This window comes from Bombus vosnesenskii, unplaced genomic scaffold (assembly GCF_011952255.1).
Source record: "Bombus vosnesenskii isolate JDL3184/JDL3185 unplaced genomic scaffold, Bvos_JDL3184-5_v1.1 scf7180000014628, whole genome shotgun sequence".
In the NCBI taxonomy this organism is placed as follows: Eukaryota; Metazoa; Arthropoda; class Insecta; order Hymenoptera; family Apidae; genus Bombus; species Bombus vosnesenskii.
The window spans coordinates 112,130-135,818 of NW_022883560.1; the positions used below are offsets into that span (position 1 = coordinate 112,130).

Genomic DNA, 23,689 nt, shown 5'->3' on the forward strand with positions numbered 1-23,689 from the left:
ATGAGAATTTTCTCAAGGGGTTCTCGAAGTTCTGGATCAATATGTTTGGTACGTATTATTTGTGCGAATTTATTAATTTGGCTTAGTTTATCGGGTTTCTCTATTTCGTTTGTAATGTGACAGATTTGCTTACCAGTGTTGATGAAACATACTGCTGTGGGCTTTCCTTCGATGTATTGGGTTGAAAGTAAAGTTTCGCCTGGTCTTATCTTGCTATCGGTTTTCTGGAATGGTAATATAATTTCGTCTAAGGTTAGTTTATTGTTAGTGACGCTGTATTGGTACTTTGTAAGGAATGGGATTCCTTTGTAAGGAATGGGAATTAGAGGAAAGTTGTTAGGGACTACGTGGAATTGATGATTTTTCTTGAGCATGGTTAAATTGCAAATTTTGTTAGTGGTATGTTTGTCACTTCCCATTAGGAAGGTCTTTGGGTTAGAGGTTTGGACGTTTAGCGAGGCTTTTTCTTTTATAAGGTTGATTCCTGCTCCGGTATCGATGAGGAATCTGGCTCTTCCTCCGTCTCTTCGTTGCAGTACGATTGATAATAATCTTCCAGTGGTGGTGCAGTTGACTCGAGGTAAGCTTCCTCTGGGTTCTCCGTTGTTTGGTTTACTCGAGGTGGAATCTTTCCTTGGTTGGCGAATGGAAAATTTCGAGAGTAGCAGTTTTCGGCTGTGTGTCCAGTTCGTAAACACTTCGGACACTTCGGTTTCATGCGATCGTCTAATGGTCGGCTAGGTAGCTGAGCAAAAGATTGTGGTTGTGGATCGGTAGTAGTTCGCTTGGATACTAGTGTAGTATTGTGAGATTGATTCTTTGGATGGTTGGCGACACGATTTGCTTCTCGTAACCATTGTTTTCTGTCGGCTGCTAGTTGTTGAGCAAGGTTCAGGATCTTTGGATCGCTAGATACTACCATCTGTCCTATCTAGTATCGTAAGTTGAGCAAATAGGTTTTAAGTGCTTCGCGTTCTTCAATATCTATAGCTACACGTCGTTCTGTTGGTGTGCGGTTTTCGTTTTGAACTGCGTAATTTAATTCGTTTAGCTGTTGTCGGAATCTGGAGTTGAAAGATTGTATACTTTCTGTTGCCCCTTGTTTTAAATTCTTTAATTTGTCCCTACAATTGCTAACAGTTGTTGGTGTCAATACGTGTTGTCTTAAGCATGAATATAAGTCTTCGAACGAGTTGATTTTTAGATATCGTATGTTTCGTTTCGCGTTGTCGGTAATCCTTTCGATCAGTATGAGATCGCGGCGCGGTTAGATGCGGCTCGTGGTCTTTGTGAAGCGTTCGGTCCGTCAGTTTCGTCATTAGTTACGTTATCAGCAGCAGTTTCTAAATGGGTGTTCATTAGCGACTGGTCGGTCTCGGTATCGTATTTTATTTCCATGGTTTTTGCAAGATCGCGTATTTCTTTCGAGCGGTTTCTATCACTAGTTTCCGCAAATTCCTTTATGTTTTTAATGTTTTGATCGGTGCTATTTCTAAAGCTCTTAAACTCGTGAGTTAGGCTTTCAAATTGTTCAATCAGGGTAGCGATTAGCTCGTTTTGTTTAGCGGTACTCTTGTCAGTTGGGTTCATGCTGAGAAATATGACATTTTCGGCGGAAGAAGAGTCACTATCTTCAGAACGTATTTCGGGTTTACGGTTTCGATAATGTACGAAAGCCAGCTTACCGAGATTCTTTGTAGATCCTTTCTTTTGATCAAGGAGGTGACCGTGGTCCTTCGTTGTAGAATTCGTATAGTTCCCGTTCAAGTTTCCTCTTGATGCGTTGAATGGATCCTGGCAGGATCGCCAATTTTGTCACGTCGATTCGGGGTAATTTCACGTTCCGCACGTAAGGTGGGAGATTCGCACTTCAATTATGATCGTTATTACAAATTTTATTAGAAACTGACAGAGCAACGATACAGAATGTTTCAACAGAACAGAATAGAATGTCGAGTACTGACTTGGGAGGTATTTTTATATCAAGGGTTTGGTTCCTGTGGAGGTTATCGCTGGATGCCGGACATATAGGGATTCCGTTACTGCTTAGTTACTGTTTCGATGGCTAAGGTATGTGAGATATAATTATCCTTTCGCTGCATTCCCACGGTCACCGTGACACAATCGTATCCCACTATTGCTTATACAGTTCCGATGAATGCGGCCCATCCTTCTGTTAACACTTTATTACTTACATTTATAATTACATGTTGATCATTAATTGTCACTGTTATTATTAAAGCACTTATTTTAACGTTTCATCAACGAGTGATAACGCGTATTGTCTTTCGTCCAGATGTCATTTCAAAATGTTTCACAATACATTCAGGACATGCTGCGTCGAAGCATGCGCAAGTGATTCGTACAGCGCAAACTCACAATCCGTGACACGGGCAAGATGTATAGCTGCACATATGGAATGCTTTCCTGTCTTGTCATAAAATTCCTGGTCATTAGAATTCAGATTGATATAAAAATCATCGCAAATCATGTGAATTGCATTTCAATAGCAACATTCCAATAACTCTTTATATGTTTTCGGATAACGGGTGGGAAGTATTCTGTGCATTGGATCGTATAATTCTTCTCTTTCTTCTTGTTTATAATATATTACATCGATTATTATGACATCGACACTTCGTCCAACATTTAATGCCCGTCTTAAGTTTACTGATAGCTGAAAATGTTGCGCTATACATATTGAATATGATACAGCTTGATAAGCGCTTGTACGATTCGTGTTTCACAAGTTTCACACCACATGTCATAATATCATCCCACTGTTCTGCACATATAATCCTAGCCTCCTGTGTCAACAAGGCTCTTAATAACACCATCCAAATCATTGTAGCAATCCTTGTGAATCCTTTGCATGTACTCGAAGCAGTAAACGATTGTATATGATTGTATACAATAATATGTCCATAATTACTCGTGTGATTCATGATGGATAAACCGTAGTGTTACATCCATGAGATCATTGAATTCTTCATCTTGATCTTCTTCTTCATGTGGAAGACCCATATTTTGCAAGTAAGACGAATTATTAATGCCACCGTCATTGTTCATGTCTATGTTTGCTCGGTTCGTATTTTACATTATAACCTATTTCTTACATGTGCAACTTTAAATTCACTTATGTGCACTGTATGTTGTTGACGTTTGATTAACATCTTCTGTATATATATGTCGGAGATAAAAGGACATCGGGGCCTCCCTTTTGGAATATTGGGAAAACCCGCAATACCCTATTCCAGACTTTTTATAGCTACATTTAAGTAATAAAACTAAGAAATAGTTGTGTTCAAGGTTTATGACGATGGGCTTGGGCTCGAAGTGACATAACGAGTCACTGTACGTAGCTACGGTCACAGGAGGGACGTATACTTAACAGAGGTATGGAATAATTATGTAGCTCTCCTTAAAAATAAAGATTGACCCGAGAGGTGGGGAGAGGACTATATAAGGGCAGTTCCACTTGGACTGAGGGAGAGTCTATTCAAAGCAGTTTATTCAGATAAGTTTTACTTGTACGTGTATCACATCGCATTCGTCATCCCGTTGACCGTGGATTCGTTATCGAACCGAGATTCATTGTCATCAACATTTCGACCATTCGATCGCCGCTATTACTTGTAGCCTCTTATAATAACCGCATCTGTATCAATAAACAGCAGCTATAACCGCGATTGCAAATTCAAGTGAAGACTCGTCAAGCGCCCAAAATTCCAACATTAACCCGACATTAATGTCGGAGATGAAAGGACACCGAGGCCTTCCCTTCGGAATTTTGGGAAACCCCTTAACACTTTAATCTAGATTCTACCATAGCCGTAATTAAGCAATTGTTGTCATTCAATCCGATTGTACTTGTTCGAGATTTGTGATAATGAGCTTGGGCTCGAGGCGACAACCAGTCGCCGAACGTAGCCGCGGTCACGAAATTAACGTGTTTACCTAATAGAGGTACAGAGTAATTGTATTGCTCTCCTGAGAAAGACATATTTGCAGCGGCACTCGATAGTAAACGTTCCAACGTATTCGGTCCCGTTGTTCGCCACACGCAGACCCTATTCTTCGGGTAAGACGATTACCAGATGTCGACGCATCTCCATAGTACATGTTCAGCTAGCCTGAGGACTCGTTATAAATCTTAAGATTTAGTTAACTAAAGTCCTTCAAACAGACAAACAGTCTTTGTCCCAACTACGGGAAGATAAGGGAAATCTATTTTTCTCACGAACGACACTTCCCGCTAGCAACTTTCCCTCAAGGCCGGCTAGCATCCTTATCTAACCACCAACATGGAAATTAACGAATTAACAGCAACGTCAATTTCCCTCACTTTCCGAACGAAGGCATCTCTCCGCGAATCCGATGATCTCGTGTCCTTAGACAGACAGCATCATAATTTTCCTCTGCAGCATAATCGTAACGAAAAGTTATTCTCTCGTGAGGTCTCATTAGCGAGTTACATAGCGTCTTTACGCTCGGTGAATATTTTTACGTTTTAACAAAGAGCTAGTTTAGTAATACTTGTACCGTAGATAGGTAGATCGAGTCCGACTTAGTCTTTGGAAGAAAGTACATTTGTTATCCCGTTGAACGCGGATTCGTTTTCGACCCTGAGACCATTGTCATTACTTTCTAATCACCGCGCTTGTCAATTCTAGAATACTTGTCAATTCTAGAATATCCACACTTGTACCAATAATCATATTTGCACTAGTCAATGTTTTCTCTATTGCATAACAACAACGTCTAATTCAAATGAATATTCGTTACACGCCCCTCACCCTAATTCTAATGTAATCCCGATATATATAATTAATATGATTATACTATTATTATTCTATATCTGACTAATGTTTAATAAATGTTATATAATATAAATAGCTTTTTTATTACTAAACACATCTCCAAAGTCTGAAATTATGCTATAATTTTAGGTATTTGTGCATCAAGGCTTGAAATGTATGATCGAATGTACACTCAACTTTCCAAACATCATTCATTCACTCGGCGACTTATTTGTAATATTTCCGTGTTATATGCATATATGTGTAGTGTCATGGACAAAAAGGCTACACTGTGGCTACACTCGATAACAAATACCACCACTCGACACTAACTAGTGTCTGACGACGGCAGCGCAGTGGTTAGCGCCTTGAGTTACGAACGTTCGGGGCACGAGTTCGAATCCCGGCAACCGGAGTCCGACTTTTCTTCCACGCATCTAAATCAAAAGAAAGAGCCGCAGTACCCTAGCAACAGCGACAACTACAGCCAGCGCAACAATTATCACGGACATCACTTACACCTCAGGCGTACTAAGCATAGAAAACAAACTAAAAATATAGATGTCGGTTTTACATTAGAATTAGGGTTAGGGGCGTGAAACGAATCTTCGTTTGGGTTACACGTTGTCGTTATGCAATAGAGAAGACATTGACTAGTGCAAATACGATTATTATAGAACCGGACAAGTAACCGTGGTAGTTAGGTACTCGAGAAACTAATGACAATGATCCTAGGTTCAATAACGAATCCGCGGTCGACGGGATGATAGATGAACGCACTCACAAAATCTAAGTCGGGCTAAAACGTGAAATAACCACTGATCGCGAAGATGTTACTCTTTAATTGGTGAGATCGCGAGCGAGAATGACTTTCCCGTCCCGATGATGCCACAGAGGAAAACTATATTGGGGTGTGTCTAAGGACACGAGATCATCGGATTCGTCGAGAAAAGCCTTCGTTCAGAAAGTAAGGGAAATTGGCGTTGCTGCTAGTTGGTCAATCTGCATATCGGTGGTTAGAAAAAGATGCTAGCCGCCCTCGAGGGAAAGTTACTAGTGGGAGACGCCGCTCGTTGAAAAATAGGTCTCCCCTATTTTCCCGTAGTTGGGACAAAGACTGTTTGTCTGTTTGAAGGACTTTAGTTGACTAAATCTTAACATTTATAACGGGCCCTCGAGCTAGCTGAACATGTACTGCCGAGACGCATCGACATCTGGCAATCATCTTACTCGAAGAATAGGGTCTGCGTGTGGCGAGGTACGAGACAGACACCGTTGGAATGTTTACTGTCCAGTGTTACAACTATTTCCTTTTTAAGGAGAGCTAAAGAATTATTCCATGCCTTTGTTAGACAAAACGTTCATCCCGTGTCCGCGGCTACGTTCGGCGACTGACTGTCGCCTCGAGCCCAAGCTCATTATCACAACTCTCGAAAAATTACAAACCGATTGAATAACTACAATTGTTCAGTTACAGCTATAATAGACTCTAGGTTACAATGTTGCGGGATTATCCAAAATTCCAAAGGCTCCGGTGTTCTTTCATCTCCGATATATAAAATGGTCATAAAACCAATCTGGACGTACGGAATAGCACTATGGCGAACAGCAGCAATGAGCCATATAACCAAAATAGAGGCAACGCAATCGAAAATACTCAGAACAATAGTAAACGCGCCATGGTACGTTAGAAACGAGGACATACGGAAAGACCTTGGAATACCAACGGTCAAGGAAGAGATTAGTAGATTCGCAAGAAGGTACAGAGAAAGAATAGCAACGCACCCGAACCGGCTGGCAGCGGAAACGGTCGACACATCAAGCATAAAAAGAAGATTAAAAAGAAAACACCCAACAGATCTCACAAAGGACATAACCTAACAAACACGATAATAGTACCCCGCTGGGTGTAGCCACCCACATGTTATATTAGTATACCGCTTTAATATTTTACCAAATATCCTACTGTACAAATTGTAAAATCCAAATAAATAAATAAGAAAAAAACCTCAGGCGTTTAACAGGAGACGTAAGAAGGCGACACATACAAGATGTTGTGAGCCGAGTGGGGGGATAAGTCATACGACGATTTTGTAGTCAGCTTTTGCACTGAGTATTACTTGTTAAAATAAAACTAAACTTCTCTTCAAATAGAACATCTGTTTCGACCATTCGCGGGGAGACGCGATCGCGAGAAAGCACCTCAACGGGAGTCGTAAATTCCCGTTACGATTGGATAATCGACGCCACGAAATGATCGATCCCCTGATTTCGTTTGCGATAATAGGGGTGGTTAAATTGATTTTACACTGAATTAACGAATACAATTAATGTTTATTCCAACAACTTCTTAACTAGAAATGTACAATTAATTCGATTGATAGCTGGAGTAACAAGGTGTTGTACGCGACGCACGCTTAGATGTTGAAGGTTCAAAAAACGTATAAGGACTGACTTTCTGTAACGATGCTGCAGCGGAGGACACTTGCGATGGGTGGGTCTAATGATGCGAGAAAAGCTGATTTGTTAAGACCAAGTTCTTGTTGGGAGAGTGAGGGAAGGACTTCTCTGGTAATAGGTTAATTTTCTGGATTGGTGTGGAAGAGTGGGGGAAGGGTGTTAACCGCCCCGAGAGAAAGTTGCTAGTGTAAAACATCGTACATGAGAAAGACGATCTGCTCCTATCTTTCCGTAGTAAACAATAACCTTTAGACAGTGACTTAGTGCAGATGTTTGGTTCGGTCTGAAGGACCTTAGAAATTCCTCTAAGATTTATGATCGGTTCTTAAGACTATTGAAGGTACGCAGTGAAGGCGTGCGGACATCTGGTTGCCATCCTGTCCGCGGTGTGTGGCCTGGTCTAGATAGAATGTCGCACGACGTAACAACATCCTTTCTTGTCTTTACTCTAGACTATTTAAGATACTACATATGTAATTAGCATTCATCGTCGTGATAATTTACATATCTTTGTTGATTAAGCCAGGACATCATTTCTAAAATTTTCTTTTTGCGTATTCAACGATAACATTACAAAACAACATCAGTATTAAACACTACATTGCGTCTGTTATTGTATTTTGTGTTATGTTATCATTGATGTGAATTCTTTCAAAATTAAGAAAATGACGCTAAATATCGTAAATGGAGGTTAGAATAAATTTTTTGACAGAATAAGGGTATCGTAGTCTAATCTATTTCACAATCTGTCTGTTGTTTAAGTCAAAGCATCTGATACGCTATTTAGCCCTACTTTTTCTACAACCATAATATATCAGAACTTAAATATTGAAATACATATATTATAATATACATCAATATTGTATGGACAGGATTGATGGAAGTTTGTAAATAAAAGTTCATGCAAAATTGATTTAAACATGACTTTTAAAGTCAAATTTCTTCTTATTGCATGGTATCCTACTCATCATGAGAATAACATGTCTCAAAGGAATCGCAGGTCGTAACTCAACTGTACTCTTGCAAAAAATTGGTAAAGTTCTACTAGTTTTCGAACTCTCACTTTTATCTAATGCATTTACATTCTGGTAGCATCTATTGTTGCATATAGATGCTCCACATCTTCTTTCTTCTTCGTTTCTTTCTGTCTGCCTAAACAGCCTCGAACTTGAATTTCTATATTTCTACCAAGTTATTGCCCAAGATTACATGTTGACTTTCTATTGTAAAAACCATATTGAATTGGATGTTATGTATTAGATTGTCCTAAAAGTTTCTTTCGTTTTACAAGGAAATAATAGACGCACAACATTTTATGTTTTATATTATTTTATTAAATTTTGTATTATCCATACTTTTCCAATAGGACTAAATATTATGCATTTATTATTTTTTATGATACTGTGGCGGATCGGTATCAACATGACGCCGACAGGTCGAGGCATCAACGCGGCGCAACACCTCCCGGGCGATCCGCTGGTACCAACCGCCAACACTAGAGGGCTACGACGACAACGAGTCTATCTAACTCGCTAGCGGTCGAATATACGAGCGATTGATACAAATACCGCACCTAGCGAGACTCCCTCTACGTCTAAGGCAGGGACTACCGGGCACAGCCTTACTGACGAGTCCATCGGTAGTCCCGGGACGAAACGCAAAACACTCTTTTTCATTCGCCACACTACTATACATGGAAACTAAAAACCAATGCAAGCAAATGCGAAACCATACTGTTTAGACCCAAGTCAAGTGAAATCGGCCCAATAGAAAGAGAACACAGTAAAAAATTCCAATTAAGAGAAAAAGCAAACGAAGGGGAGCTCATACCTCACAAAAATTGCGTTAGAATAAATTAGAAGAAAATAGCGATAGAATCAGAGATCGTGTCTCAACACGATGAGACAGCGCACGATATGGAGATTAGTGCAGCATGAAAAAGAGATAGAAACGATAGAAAGCAAATAGGTGTACAGTCAGAAACATTCGCAGGAAGGAAATATAAAGTACAAAGCACGATTACTCGCAGTAGCACGTAACTAGAAATCGGAATAAATTACGGGGAATCATTCGCTCCTGCCAACGATTGGACACAGCAAGGGCTATGATGGCTCTAACAGCGATTAATCGAATGAAAATCAAGCAATCTGACGTCAAATCGGCATACTTATACAGAAATATAAAGGACATAGCATATATGGAACAAGCACTAGGATTTATAACCGACGTTAACAAAGTATGGGAGCTAGGAAAACGCTCATATGGATTGCTTTAATCTGGATACCATTAGATATTATATAACACAATTTGAAGGAGAATCTTGTGCGTGAGAATATAAATGTGTGTGCGTGTGTGTGAGAATATAAATTAAGGGATAGAAGCAACCTATCGTGGAAATATACGTAGCTGACTTTTTATAGTAACAAATGATATTGAATTGATATTGAATTGAATAACTCGCATCAAAATTGAAATAGCACTCTGAGTTAACCGAATCGGAAGAAAATAATTCCTTACATATAAAAGTTATAAAAAAGAAGGATGTGATATAATTATCGGAAACATCATACAAAGAACAAATTTTAAGGAAACACCGCCTAGAAAGTTGCGATCCAGTAAAATAGCCAGTAAGAAAATTTAAATGCATTTAAAACAAGATTTAGATGCATATAAGGTTCACCGAAGCCGGTATCACGTAAAGTGAAAAAAGAAATGGAAGATGAAAATAAAAAAAGAGAGAATTTATTTCCTAACATCTTGTTTACACTAATGACAGTTTACTTCCGAACTCCAGTCGTGACTTTCAAAGACTGGAGCTCTTACAACTCGGCCGCATCCCTACACAAGTGGTTATCTTACGAAGTAGGGAGGACCCCCGGGTGTTGGGTCTGGGCCCTGACCCCCTGCTGCCGCGTGCACTACCTTGCCGACTGGTGAGTGTCCGTCATTAGCTCGTCGGTTTTGAAGTGTACCGGTCCTGACACCGGATAAGACCGAATACCAACAGTTACTGAGACCACTGATCTACTGCATTGGCAACTAAATGATTGCTGATTTTGTCAATACCACCTAATGACAAAATCTGCAATGACTTAATTGCCAACCCCATGTATAGCTATCGGAACGAGACCTGATATTTCTTCACGGTAAGTAAACTGTCACAATATAATCGGAACTCAAAAGCAATACATTTGCCCGCTGTGAAAAAGGAATGTAGATACCTGAATCAGTAGACGCCAGTTGGATGGAAAAAAAATTAAATTTGTAGAAAGAAAGACTGAAAAAAGATTAAACAAGATCAAGTCGTGCTTTATTCGCTTTATAATTGAATATGTCTGCAGAACAGCAAGGAATATTTTAGTAATAGCATTTTACAATTAATTTGAAATTATCTAATACAAAAATTGAAATGTACCATAACGTAATAGTAAAATGATTAAGAAATATGATAAATACAGATATGTATGTATGAGTAACATTTTGTATGTAAATTAATTTTTAAGAAATGGACAGGTGCTATATATATGTTTCAGTTTCGACAAAGAAGATAATTCCTTTGACAAATGTTATACAAATTCAAATCAGAAAATAAAATAAAAACGTATACAACTTTTTATTAACTTTCGAAATCAGTTTAAAAACAATTACAAATAACGTATGAGTTGTACGAACGAAAATAGTTACATCAGAATCATATCCACTCTAAAACCTCATTTGTTTAGTATCAATTCAAATTTTTCTGATAGAAAAGAGATGTCACGTGAAAGTATTTAATGCAAAGAGTTTAATTAAAAATTTTCATGCTATTGACCATTCATTTGCATACACGTTCGAACGTACCTGGTGATAGGCTCTTCTTATTATTTTATTTACATCGTTCTTAACAATATGAGTAAAACTAACGTAGAAAAAATTAGTTATTGGTATACTACTTGTAGCAGACTGCAGTAAAGTACATAGAATAATTCAATACAAAGTAAAGAATTATATATATGTCGGGTTTACATTCGAATTAGGGTTAGGGGCGTGAAACGAATCTTCGCTTGGATTACGCGTTGTCGTTATGCAATAGAGATGACATTGACTAATGCGAATACGATTATCATAGAACTGGACAAGTAACCGTGGTAATTAGATACTCGAGAAACTAATGACAATGATCCTAGGTTCAATAACGAATCCGTGCTCACAAAATCTAAGTCGGACGCGTAATATTCACTGATCGTAAGGTGTTACTCTTTTCGTCGATGAGATCGCAAGAAAGAATGACTTTCCGTCCCAACAATGCCACAGAGGAAAAACTACGATGGAGTGTGTCTAAGGACACGAGATCATGGGATTCATCGGGGATAGCCTTCGTTCGGAAAGTAAGGGAAATTGACGTTGCTGCTAATTGGTCAATCTCCATATCGGTAGTTAAAAAAAGATGCTAGCCGCCCTCGAGGGAAAGTTGCAAGTGGGAGCCTTTCTTTTGAAATTTTGGGAAAATCCTCTAATACTTTAGCCTAGATTCTATCATAGTGGTAATTATGCAATTGTTGTCATTCAGTCTGATTGTAATCGTTCGAGATTTGTGATAGTGAGATTGGACTCGAGGTGATATAACTGGTAGCCACGGTCACGGAATGGACGTTTTGCCTGACAGAGGTGTGGAGTGGTTGTATGGTTCTGTTAGGGAAGTGATACATTTACACTGTACATGAGAGTGTGTGTGTAAGGGTTAGAGGGCGTCAAGGCCTTAGTGGAGACAAAAGACTGTTGCCAGATGTTAGAAGAATCTAGGACAGTCGGTTGGCGACAAGCGTGCGTGCAAGACGTTCTTCAGAGTGTAATATAGATGTATAACTGTTGTGTGGGAAATATAGTCAATTATTTGTATTCCCAAATCCTCGAATTTCCTTAACAGGTTCTCCCTAGAAATGTGGTTGTGGCGGCATACGGCTTCAAGAACGAGCCTGGCCACGTGTGATTTTACCTCGGAGGTGCCAATATAATGGGACACACGTTGTATTAATAATAAAACTCCAGGCACAAACTGCCTAGCAACGGCGATTGGAACTTTCTCGATGCTTCTAACGAGTATTTAACAAACGAACGCGATTGTAAAGCGAGGAAAATTTTCATCAGTCTATTATTCGTGCGATCGCCTTGGAAAGTTACACTTCGAGCAGTTTATACTGAGCGTCCCAGCAATCGTATTTTGTGCTTAAAATGTATTCTACGCCTAGTAAAGAGTTATCCCGTTGACCATGGATTCGTTATCGAACCCAAGAACATTGTCAATTGCATCTTGCGTGTCTCAACACCTCTTATGTTTGTTAAACTCTGTTAAAGTCATTTTTTTTGTACCTGTAAATATAATCTCTGTTGTTCAAAACGATGGCTAATTCAAATGAAAAATTGTTACGCGCCCTAAATTCTATCGATAACCTGACATATAAATATGTTGTCGGTAAGTTACCGACTGCAAAAGTTAATTGTCGATAGGGTTCAAATAATCATTTCTTTAACCACATTTTAATTTCTTGAGCAATAGGATTCTTATTCTTATCGCTAGAGTATAAAACAGATATTTTGACAAATATTTTAACAACCAATGGTATCTCATGAGCCTTTGACAGAGTCAACAGTAAGAAGATGTGTGTGTGTGTGTGCGTGCGTGCGTGCGTACGTGCGTGCGTGCGTACGTGCGTGCGTGCGTACGTGCGTGCGTGTGTGTGTGTGCGTGCGCGCGCGCCTGTGTATGTATGCATATATTTGCCATTTACGGGCCAGAAAGCATTTCTCGAGTAAGGGACTTGAATCGATTTGTTAGACTTCGCCGCGCAGCGCTTCTTGTGTCTGCAGCACGATCGTGTCTATAACTAAACTCTATAGCATTATGTAAAACTACATTCATTTAAACAACATTCTTTTGTATCACGTGAAATACTGCATGTCTACTTTAAGTATATTGATGAAAATTATCACTAAAGGTGAAGAATATAAACTAAACTGCTTTTCATAATTTTGCAAACGAAGGTGTTAACAAATCGATGCCAGCGCTGCGACTAACGGCCGATTTGTAAAGCACATTTCCGAATATTAAGAGCATTACCCCCTCTACTGGAGTTTACAAACCTGTGTATACGAATACGAAGCTTGCAGTACTTATGATGCAGGAATAATCAGATATTCATTGACGTGTGTTGGTGTTGCTTTTTAGATGCACAGATATACATACATATATAACGTGAGTTTATACAGAAACGTGAACAAAAAAATTGTATTGAACATAACGTGAAGTTAGTCAGAAAATCTACTCAGTAAGACGCATGCGCTGCAGCCACGTGTGAACCTATCTGAACTGAGCGTCATGTTTGCTACTAGTGGAGGATGCCATTTTAATGCCCACAGTGCTGCTCATGGTGGTGTCCTAGTTCGAACGGTATTTTCTCTCTCTTTGCATGTTTATATGTGTATAAAAAAATTTACATTCTATCTTGACGCGAACTATTAACAAAGGAAAACATGTTCTGGATGCAAGTGAATAATAAGTGAATAATAAGAGAGTGTAAACAACTTTTAAGATCATGTATGACACGTTAACCTGAAATATCTTCCATTGTCTTCTGCTTTTCATTGATTTCACGACTTTTTATCAAATAATTACAGTTTTGTTAAATGTATTTGATAACTGTATCTCATACAATTTCTATATTCATTTACAAATTGCTACTGTTATCGTGCAGTTATGGCATATTTTAAGGAAAACGCGAATTGTTCTTTGAGGATATTATTAAAGTCTACTGCTCACTAATCATAGATTTTCCTTGTGCACAGGCAAGCAGTTTGTCTAATAATAATAATAATTTCGTAAAGCAAATGGCTCGAGTGTTAGTTTACGTGCGGCCCGTTTATGCAATCTCCATGGATATAAAATTGGACAACAAAATGGACGTAAGTACCTTTTGAAACATCATTCGATAAGTGAACTTTGACCGTATTGAATAATGTATTTTGTTTCTACAAATCTTGGTTAATATAACATATTAAGCTAATGTTTATGTACCACTCTCTTTAACTATTTCAATATGACAATGTAAGATTTGCTTCTTTGGCCGTTGTGACGCAAACTTATGATTTGTAATAGAAATGAAATTTAATTGTTGAATTAAAAGGAATTTCCACGATGGTACATAAAATTTTGTATAATGTATCTGTCAATTATAAGACTACTTTGGCCAACGCGCTATAATCTCTTGCGTCTATACTTCATATATTATGGCTCAATAATAATACATGGATTAAAAATACTAAAGTAATGCAGAATGTCTAGCATCGATGCAACCGTGTTTATTATTGTTATTAATATAATATTTAATTGCTCCGTTGTAGAGTAATGAGTTTATGCGAATGTGATCATTTTACAATTAAATTTCATTTACATATTTTATTTTATAAAAATGGAAATATTGAATTACAAATGATTTTCATTAATATGTTAATATTTAGTACACTGATTATGTTTGCCATTTGTGTTATTATTATTTGTTATTAATTTTCCTCGGCTTGTAGAATATAAAATTGATATTTATACATATATAAATATGTTTTATGTAATATTAATGTAAATCGCTGTTGTATCGTGAAAAGTTATCTATTTATTCGTACGATACCAAGTGGATTAGTAAGAAAGATTAGATTTTCATCATATTAATGCGTCGAAGCATACGAGCGTTGAAACAAGGTATGTTGTAAAAAATATATTGCCGTATAATGGATTAATACTCACAGATGTACCAGGAACGTTCATCACTGGGAACGTGCGCCACAGTCAAGAACAATCGCTATTTTTGAGAACTAGAAATTTAGCGCTTCGACCATCTGCGTGTCAGCACACTGATAGGGCGTGAGTAATTGTTCCGCCAGCTCTGCAAAACAGACGACGCTCGTATGCCGTGACTTCTACGTACGTTCGAAATGACTGTGAAACGTATGCCCGTTTTAACGCTCGTGTAACCTTATGCCCAGGTTTAAAGCTGTATGCGTTATGAAAAATATTGCTGTTGTGAGTTTATATACAAAATTTTTCCGCACACAGTTATAACGAGGCACAGATATGCGTGTGCGTTTACCCGCGTGTATATATATTCTTATACAAATTGGCAACATAGTGAAAGGGAGGAATTTTGCATATGTCCCTTACTGCCCGAACAGCATCGGGACAGTAGTTCTAGTATAGTCTAGCGTAGAAAATTCGTTGAGCAGCCTGTATAGCTGAAATGTATCGTAATGACGCTACGCATCGACTCCAAAGTCTCGTGAAATGACATCAGTATATCAATATATACTTAATATATACCCAATGGCTTTTCCTACCAATTAAGGAAATAATATTACTTTCTGCATCGATGCAACCCAATATACACCATAAAAGATCAAAAAACGTTGATGCGATTGTCACGTAAAATAACAAAATAAAAAAAGGAATTTGAGGTAAAAAATAAAAAAAAGAAAACTTTATTTTTTTTCTAACATCAATACACTTTACAATTTACTTCCGAACTCAAGGCGTGACTTTCTAAGACTGACCCTTATGATTTTACTTTCGATCGGATCCGATTACTTTCTTTTGTCATCTCGCAACATCCCCACCGTCCATGCATTTGCTAGGCGTCCGCGATCGTTGCCACGTGCTCTTTCTTCTAGAACCTTCGGTGGAAGGACCGTTGGGATGTTGATGGTTCATTAGGCACTTCAGCGATATACATTGTCGCCGAGTGCCGCCACATCTTTATCTCTATCGCCAGTCCGTCGGATTTGAAGTATGCCGGTCGTGACAGGAGCATAGTTGTCGCCAAGCAGCGAGCCCTAGAAACGTCGATTTTTGTCCGTAACGTTTTCGACACAAGAAGAGCCATACGTGATCATAGGCGCGAGCGGTGGCGTGAAGCGAGCATAATGGGGGTCGTCTTCCAAACAAGACAAAGAAATGATCGAAAGGCAATCAGTCCCTTCTGACGAGTCAAGCGTTAGACATCGGGAGCTCTGACGAGCAAAATCAAAATCATATAGTTTAACGAATTCATTGAGAGATATCGTAAGGTCGAGACAACTTTGTGTAATTTATTCATCATATTATTGTCAAATATATTATTTCATGTTCACCCGTTAATACAGTGTTACTTCATTGAACCACCTCTGTTATCTTAATCGAAACAGGGGAACGACTATTTCGCGGCTTCGATTAACAGAATCGTAGCGAGAATTTACGCCTCTCGCTGACGCGTATTCCTAGCGGTCGCGTCTCTCCGCGAAAGGTCGTAACAGTATAAAAAAGAACATAGTCTGACTACATGCCGTTGAATAGGGACGGGGGGGGGGCAGAATTATAAAAAAACCAGGAAAAGCTAGAAGAAGAGAAGGAGAAAAGAGAATCAACAAGCGAAAGTGTGAAAAAATACCTGGAGGAATGTAAAGACTGGACCTGCAGTCCAAGGGAAGAACAGTAGAGGAAACGTGGACTGAAATCAAAAAGAAGATAAACGAAGCAATGCCAAAGAAGAAAGTGACGATGAGGAAATGGGGTATGGGAGAGAAAGCGTGGTACAACAAGGAGTGGAAAGAAACGAAAAAAGTGATGAGAAGGAAGATGACAAAGTTTATGAAAGGAAAATGCAGCAGAGAAGCGCTCATGGAGGGAAAAGAGAAAAGAAAAGAAAAGAAGCAAAAGAAAGCAACGGGGGAAAACGGGTTAGAATATGAGGTACGAAAGTATGCACCGAAGGAAGTGGGGGTGGCCTTATGGGAGTTAAGGGGGGCTAAGGTTAATTCGTACAAAAAAGGCATGCTTCTGTGAATTTTTTATGACGACACAGTTAGAATCTCTTTATTAAAACCAATAATACACTAAAGTATGACATTCGAAGTACATTGTATAAAATTTTCACGGACGTGTCTCGGAAAAAAGTAGAATTGCGGCGCCTCTCGTAACTTGGTGCTGTATCATCTGAAATCAAAAAATTAAAGTTCATTCGTTAGGAAACAGTTTTCTCCAGGTAACGCTGGGAGGATTTTTCGAAATTTCAATTTTTCACTTTTTTGGAATACTTTGAAGGGAAAAACGCGATTTTTTGCGAAAAAATCGGATAATTTGTTATTGTAAAATAAAAATAATTAACAAATTTGAAAAAACTCTCCAGCGTTACTTGGTAAATTATGTACAGAAATAGTGTTCAAAGGGGCACCGGTATCTGGGGGGTAAGATTATGTATTATATAGAGAGCGAAACATCTGCCAGGTATCAATAGCACGTTCGGGTCGGGTAGGTATTAAAATCCGACATGTATGAAAATACTCGTAACTTTGTCAATTTTGCTTCAATCGACTTGAAATTTTGATACAATATTCTTAAGATATTATGCATTCATTTAAAAAAATACAAAAAAAATTGTAATACCTAACCCCAACCTAACCCCCCCCCCTTAAGGAGAATATGGAAATAGGGAGGGGATACCAGAAGATTGGAAAAAAGGATATGCATATGTAAGAAGGGGGACGAGAGAGTAGCGAAGAGCTACAGAGGAGTAACGCTAATGGATACAGCATACAAGATCTATGCAGAGATACTGGACGAACGACTGAAGGCAGAGATTGAAAACAAACTGGAAGATTCGGATTCAGAAAAGGAAGAGAAGTGACCGATGCGGTTTTTGTGATAAACCACATCATATACAAGCAGCTAGGTAAAGAAAGAGGGAAATTGTATGCCTGCTTTGCGGACTTAGGAGCGGCGTTCAACAGACTAAACAGAGAGAAACTGGAGGAGAAAATGAGGAAAGTGGGGATTAGCGAAAAACTAACCCGAAGGATTAAAGCGATATACGAGAGTCAAGAACCGCGACACAAGGGAATTTAGGACTGCGAGGGGAGTCAAACAAGACTGGAAGAAGAACTAAGGCAAGGACAAGCTGGGGGCATAGTGGTAGGAGAAAGAAAGGTATGGTCACTAACATATGCAGACGATATTGTGTCGATGGCAGATAGAGAAGAGGAGCTAAAAGATATGCTAAAGAGATTCAAACAATTTTTAAAGAAAGCCGAATTAGAACCGAGCACGGAAAAGACCAAGATAGTAGTTTTCCAAAAAAAGAAGGATAAAAGGAGACAAAGAAAATGGAAATGGGGAGAGCAAGAATTAGAAGAAGTGGACGAGATAAGATACCTAGGCTACATGCTAGAGAAAAACGGCAGTGATGAGAAACACATACAAGACAGGAAAAAGAGAGCAACAATAGCAACGAAGAAAACATGGAGCGTGGGAGAAAGAATATTCAAACAGGACTACGAGAGGAGAATGAAGATGTTTGAAGCAGAGGTATGGGGCTGGGATATGGAAGAAAGACTCAATAGAATACAAAGAAGATATATAAAACGGATATTAGGTATGACAGCACCAAATTATATATCGATAGAAGAATGCAAGCTAATAGAAATGAAAGAAAAAGCATTAAAAAGAGCAGCAAGGTATGAAGATAAAGCCCTAGAATGAAAAAGGAACTAAAAAGGAGTAAAGGAGTGTATAAAGGAAAGAGAGAGAAATTGGGGAAATGGCCAGGAAGGAAAAAGAGCAAGAAAAAGAAAGAAGGGACTAAAAGAGGTGAGAAATGGATGGACACAGATAGAAGCAAGAGAGGAGCAAACAAGGATGGCAGTAGACCAAATTATAGAAGAAAGAAGTAAGAGAGAAGCAGACACTACAGAAATATCGCCAAAGAAAAATTACCAAAGTACTTGGAAGGGAGGATGAAGTGGAAGGACGGAAGAATATTGGCAAGATTCAGATGTGGAAACGAGACCAAAGCTAGGGAATACTGGAAAGAGGAGGGAGAAAAAAGATGCAGACTACGTAGAAGGAAAGAAGAAGACCTGAGACATGTAATAGAAGAATGTGAAATAACGGGAGGATCAAAGGACATAGGAAAAACACTAAACGAGACTGGAAAAGGTTTAACAGAACTGAAAGCAATAATAGAGAAGGAAAGGGCAAACGACAGGAAGGAAGCACAGCAAAGAGGCTAAAGGCCAAAGCTGCAATAGTTATTAGTCATTAGTTATTAATTTGTAGTTTCTAGTATTTAGTTCGTAGAGATAGAATAATTAAGGGAGTGAAATAGAATAGAGCGGATAAGAGGGGAGGTAGACATATAAGAAGCGAAATAGATATAAGAGATGTAAAACCGAAAGTTCGTCCAAAGCCGAAAGGCACGGACTAAGCAATAATAATAATAAAATAATAATAATTTATATAATAATAATTTAATGTGAATTAAATTTAGTGTAAATTAAATTATTATTATATAAATTATATAAATTACCTTACGGTTGATATCGTACGTGATAAGGATCGCGAAAGAGTATCTAATTTGGTATAGTCTTTACCACAAAAAGTATTTCAACCTGAAAAAGTTGTGTAATTCATTTTCGTTGATCCGAGGTTTTATTCAAAAGATATTATTTCTTAAAACTGTTGCCTATTATTTAGTAACAATTGTGTCATTACTACTGCAAACTTGTCAATTTTACATAACATAACGCAAGAAAAAAAACAGAAAGGAACAATGAGTAATTTACTTATACATTATTTATACAGAATTTGTATAAATCTCTAAACATTTATACAACTTTATTTTTTACACTAATGCTATTATATTCATCGAATTGATTGGTATCTCAAACTTTTTATTTATTTTTGCAATATATTTTTTGTAAAATTATGAAATACATTTATTAGGACAGGGCCGCAATTACATATTATATGCATATATATAATATATAATATATATGCATATTAAAGGTTGGCTGTTCTATTAGCCGTTCAGAAGTCACAGTAATCCATTTCGCAAATTAAGTGACGATGTTGCAAACACTGTTTTTTAATTTACATTAGAATCGATTATCATTTATGTCATCTTTCTGCAATACATGAATTTTTGTTGGAATACAACGATATTAATCGCATACAGATAAAGTGATTGATAGAACGGATTTTTCCCTCCGTTGCCCAGCGACATCCCCACTAGCGTGCGTTCGTGAGATGTAGCGTGTCACGTAAAATAACAAAATAAAAAAAGGAATTTGAGGTAAAAAATAAAAAAAGAAAACTTTATTTTTTTTCTAACATCAATACACTTTACAATCTACTTCCGAACTCTAGGCGTGACTTTCTAAGACTGACTCTTATGATTTTACTTTCGATCGGATCCGATTACTTTCTTTTGTCATCCCTCAACATCCCCATCGTCCATGCATTTGCTAGGCGTCCGCGATCGTTGCCACGTGCTCTTTCCTCTAGAACCTTCGGTGGAAGGACCGTTGGGATGTTGATGGTTCATTAGGCACTTCAGCGATATACATTGTCGCCAAGTGTCGCCACATCTTTATCTCTATCGTCAGTCCGTCGGATTTGAAGTATGCTGGTCGTGACACGTTCATCGTATCAGTGTTTCAGCGTATGTAAGCACCGTTGACAGTCACGTTTTCCTTCTTTTTGACCAGTTACTACCATTGACTGTTTCTCACACCGGTTACTGATCGCGATTGATTCTACAATATTTTCCATCGAATTGGATACAAATATTGCTACTTTAAACAATTCATGATGATTTTTGTAAACTTTTTGAGTTGTTTTTTTATATTTTCAAATGATATTGAATTTTTAGAGTTTTGCATGGTGTTTGTTGCTCTGTCGTATATTTCATTTCTCATTTATAATATACAACTTGTTACACATATAGAAGAACCGCTCGTTGCTTTGTACCAATTTGTTACTTGGAAGAATACATTCATGAAATAACGTTAAACAACCATGTTAAAAATATCGTATGCGAATCTGATTTTTCTTCCATTTGAATATAATTGAAAGTTGAATATAATCCACTTCACTACACAATAGTTTGAAAATATCGATCGGCCATGTCCTATGATAAATATTAGGAGTTGAGGAAAAGTTTCGTAGCAATTCTAATGAAGCTGTAAATTTACACAAAATTTACACCTCTCTTCTTATGTATGTAGTATTCTGGATTTGTGCAGTTATGTTTTTCATGCTTTTAATGGTAGAACCTGGCAAACTCATAAACATGGCGTCATAAAGCGTTCTTTCTACTATCTAGTTTTGTAGCTCTATACATAGTTTTCTATCCAACCCATGATATTTATGACACGATTGGCTTCAATTACTAGGCTAGGACTATTTCATAGATTTTTCGTTTTTTAGAATGTTACGTTAGGTCTGTATATTTTTTTCAGCCTTCTGACTATGCAATAAGAATAAAAGAAGAGCCAATCGATCCGGAGATCTGCGATGATTTGTCGCCAGTTGATACGAATACAGGGAACGAAAATGAAACAGCGACGTTTAAAGGTGAATCTTCGGATGACGTTTATTCTGAAGATGAAGAATTCGCGTTTCCTCAAGAAAGTACGTATCTAGAAAATAAGAAATCGGATCCTGATAAACGAAAAAGTAAACATAAAGTACCTTCAAACAACAGAAGAAGTTGCAACGTTTGTTTGTTAACTTTTCGAACTAAACATTTATTTGATCAGCATAACAAATTATATACCTGTAATGTATTTAAGTGTAATAATTGCACTGCGATTTTCACTATGCATTTTTCCTTGATACGTCATTTAAAGAAGCAATGTCGTACGAAACAATTGTCTGGATATAGATGTAATTTTTGTAGCCGAAGGTTTTCCTTTAAAAGACATATCCAATCTCATTTATTCCATGCGCATGGGAACGCAATATTTTCTGGTGAAAGCAAAATCACGAAAACATCTGCTGAATCGTTAGGAAAGTCGAATCATTCGGATGGTATAGCCATGGCAGAATCAAATACTTCACACAGTCCCTGCCCAAAAAACGTAGATAGCTCAAAAAATATATCTTTGATACCATCTAATAGTTTAAACAGTACATCCATCAAGGGTTCGAACAGCAATATCAAGTCTACGCACCCGAAATGGTTAAACGACTCGCATTGTACACAGTCGAAAAGGATGAAGCAGACCGTCCTTACAGACTTCATATCGACGTACAAAGACAAACCGAATGACAAATGGGTTAGCCCGGAAAAAGTTATCGATACGGAGAATATTCCTGTTACTGCGACTATTATTCCAACTTCAACGTTCGACACATTTAGTAACAAGACATCAACTGCTGCAGAAGTTATTCAGATGTCTACTTCTGTTGAGCGAATCGAATCTCCTGTTAGGAAACGACCATTTGTTCAAACTCATGTGAATTTAAAAACAATGATATCTTTATTAAGGAACGAAATAAAAGCTGAACCTGGAAGCTCTAATACCTCGCGCAATACGTCTTACAACCTTAGGTCAGTGAATAGATGTCTTTCTTCTTTATATGATTTTTACGATTTATTGGAGTTTGAGACCTTTGGAAGATCAAGACAATCTTTTAAAACAAACAAGTTCCCCTATATATTTGACCAAAGTAGAAGATCTGCACCTGAAGTTAAGTATAAAGAATGCGTGGTCCGTTTGGAGAAATGCGACAAATTCTTGGAGCCTACTAGTTTTGTGTCAGGCGAAGACGAAGACGAAAACTAAAAGGAAAAGGAAAACGAAGACGCTTTCAAGCAAGCAGTATCGAAAAATGTGAAAGAGGAATTTGAAGGTTTTCGTGAAACAAGCTCGACATGTAACTTGCCTTTGAAAGCTGACACGATTCCTTGCACTACTTGTGGAACACAATTCTGAACACTTAAAAATTTGTGCCTACACGAACGCACCTATCGCCAAACAGCCACAGAAAAGTGTAACGTTTGTAACACGATGTTTTCCATTAAAAGATTCTTACAGTTTCACATGCTTGCTACTCATGCGCCTTCGTGTTCGGTGAACTACAAATTCTTTTGTAAGTTCTGCGATCAAGGATTTGTTAAGAAACAGAGTCTTCAAATTCACGAACGACATTTGCATATTGGGCAAGATTCTAGGCTGGTGTTGAATTCCGATTGCGCTGTGGAAGATAAACCAATCTGTAATATATGCCATTTGTTATTCGAATCCTACGAACGTTTAGTCGAGTATGACACGTATTATTACAAGGGCAATGATTTTTTATGCGCAATATGTGGTAAATCGTTTCAAGGAATGTACAAGTTGGAGCATTATCCGGACGAATCATGGAAATTGTACCCTTACAAATGCGATACTTGTAACGAACGCTTCAGCTACGTATCACATCTCCACGCAAATAAGCTACACGTTCATTCGCACGATTCGCCCGCGAGGCGCGCGACCGCGATATATTGGATCAGACTTTTCGCATGTGTTCATGATTCTTTGGATAAATTAAGATAATCATAAAATAAAAGCATAGAGAATATTTAATTCTTTGATTTATAGGTCGTTTC

The 23,689-nt window shown here is 38.0% G+C and overlaps 1 protein-coding gene and 1 pseudogene across 1 annotated transcript; one reads left to right on the forward strand and one right to left on the reverse strand.

Moving 5' to 3' along the window:
* Positions 1-338: 338 nt before the first annotated feature.
* On the reverse strand, positions 339-3,069 carry LOC117240439 (annotated as a pseudogene).
* A 10,576-nt stretch (positions 3,070-13,645) lies between these two features.
* LOC117240440 lies at positions 13,646-22,880 on the forward strand. Its single transcript, XM_033506478.1, has 3 exons — positions 13,646-13,833; positions 14,082-14,198; positions 21,552-22,880. The coding sequence occupies exons 2-3, from the start codon at positions 14,124-14,126 to the stop codon at positions 22,878-22,880; spliced, it is 1,404 nt and encodes a 467-aa protein (XP_033362369.1). The 5' UTR covers positions 13,646-13,833; positions 14,082-14,123.
* Positions 22,881-23,689: the final 809 nt, after the last annotated feature.

Excerpts from the sequence above, each read along its gene's own strand:
- LOC117240440 (XM_033506478.1), top strand. The coding sequence starts at position 14,124 with ATGGCTCGAGTGTTAGTTTACGTGCGGCCCGTTTATGCAATCTCCATG. Across the intron at positions 14,199-21,551 it reads AATTGGACAACAAAATGGAC|CCTTCTGACTATGCAATAAG; the intron begins GTAAGTACCTTT and ends TATTTTTTTCAG.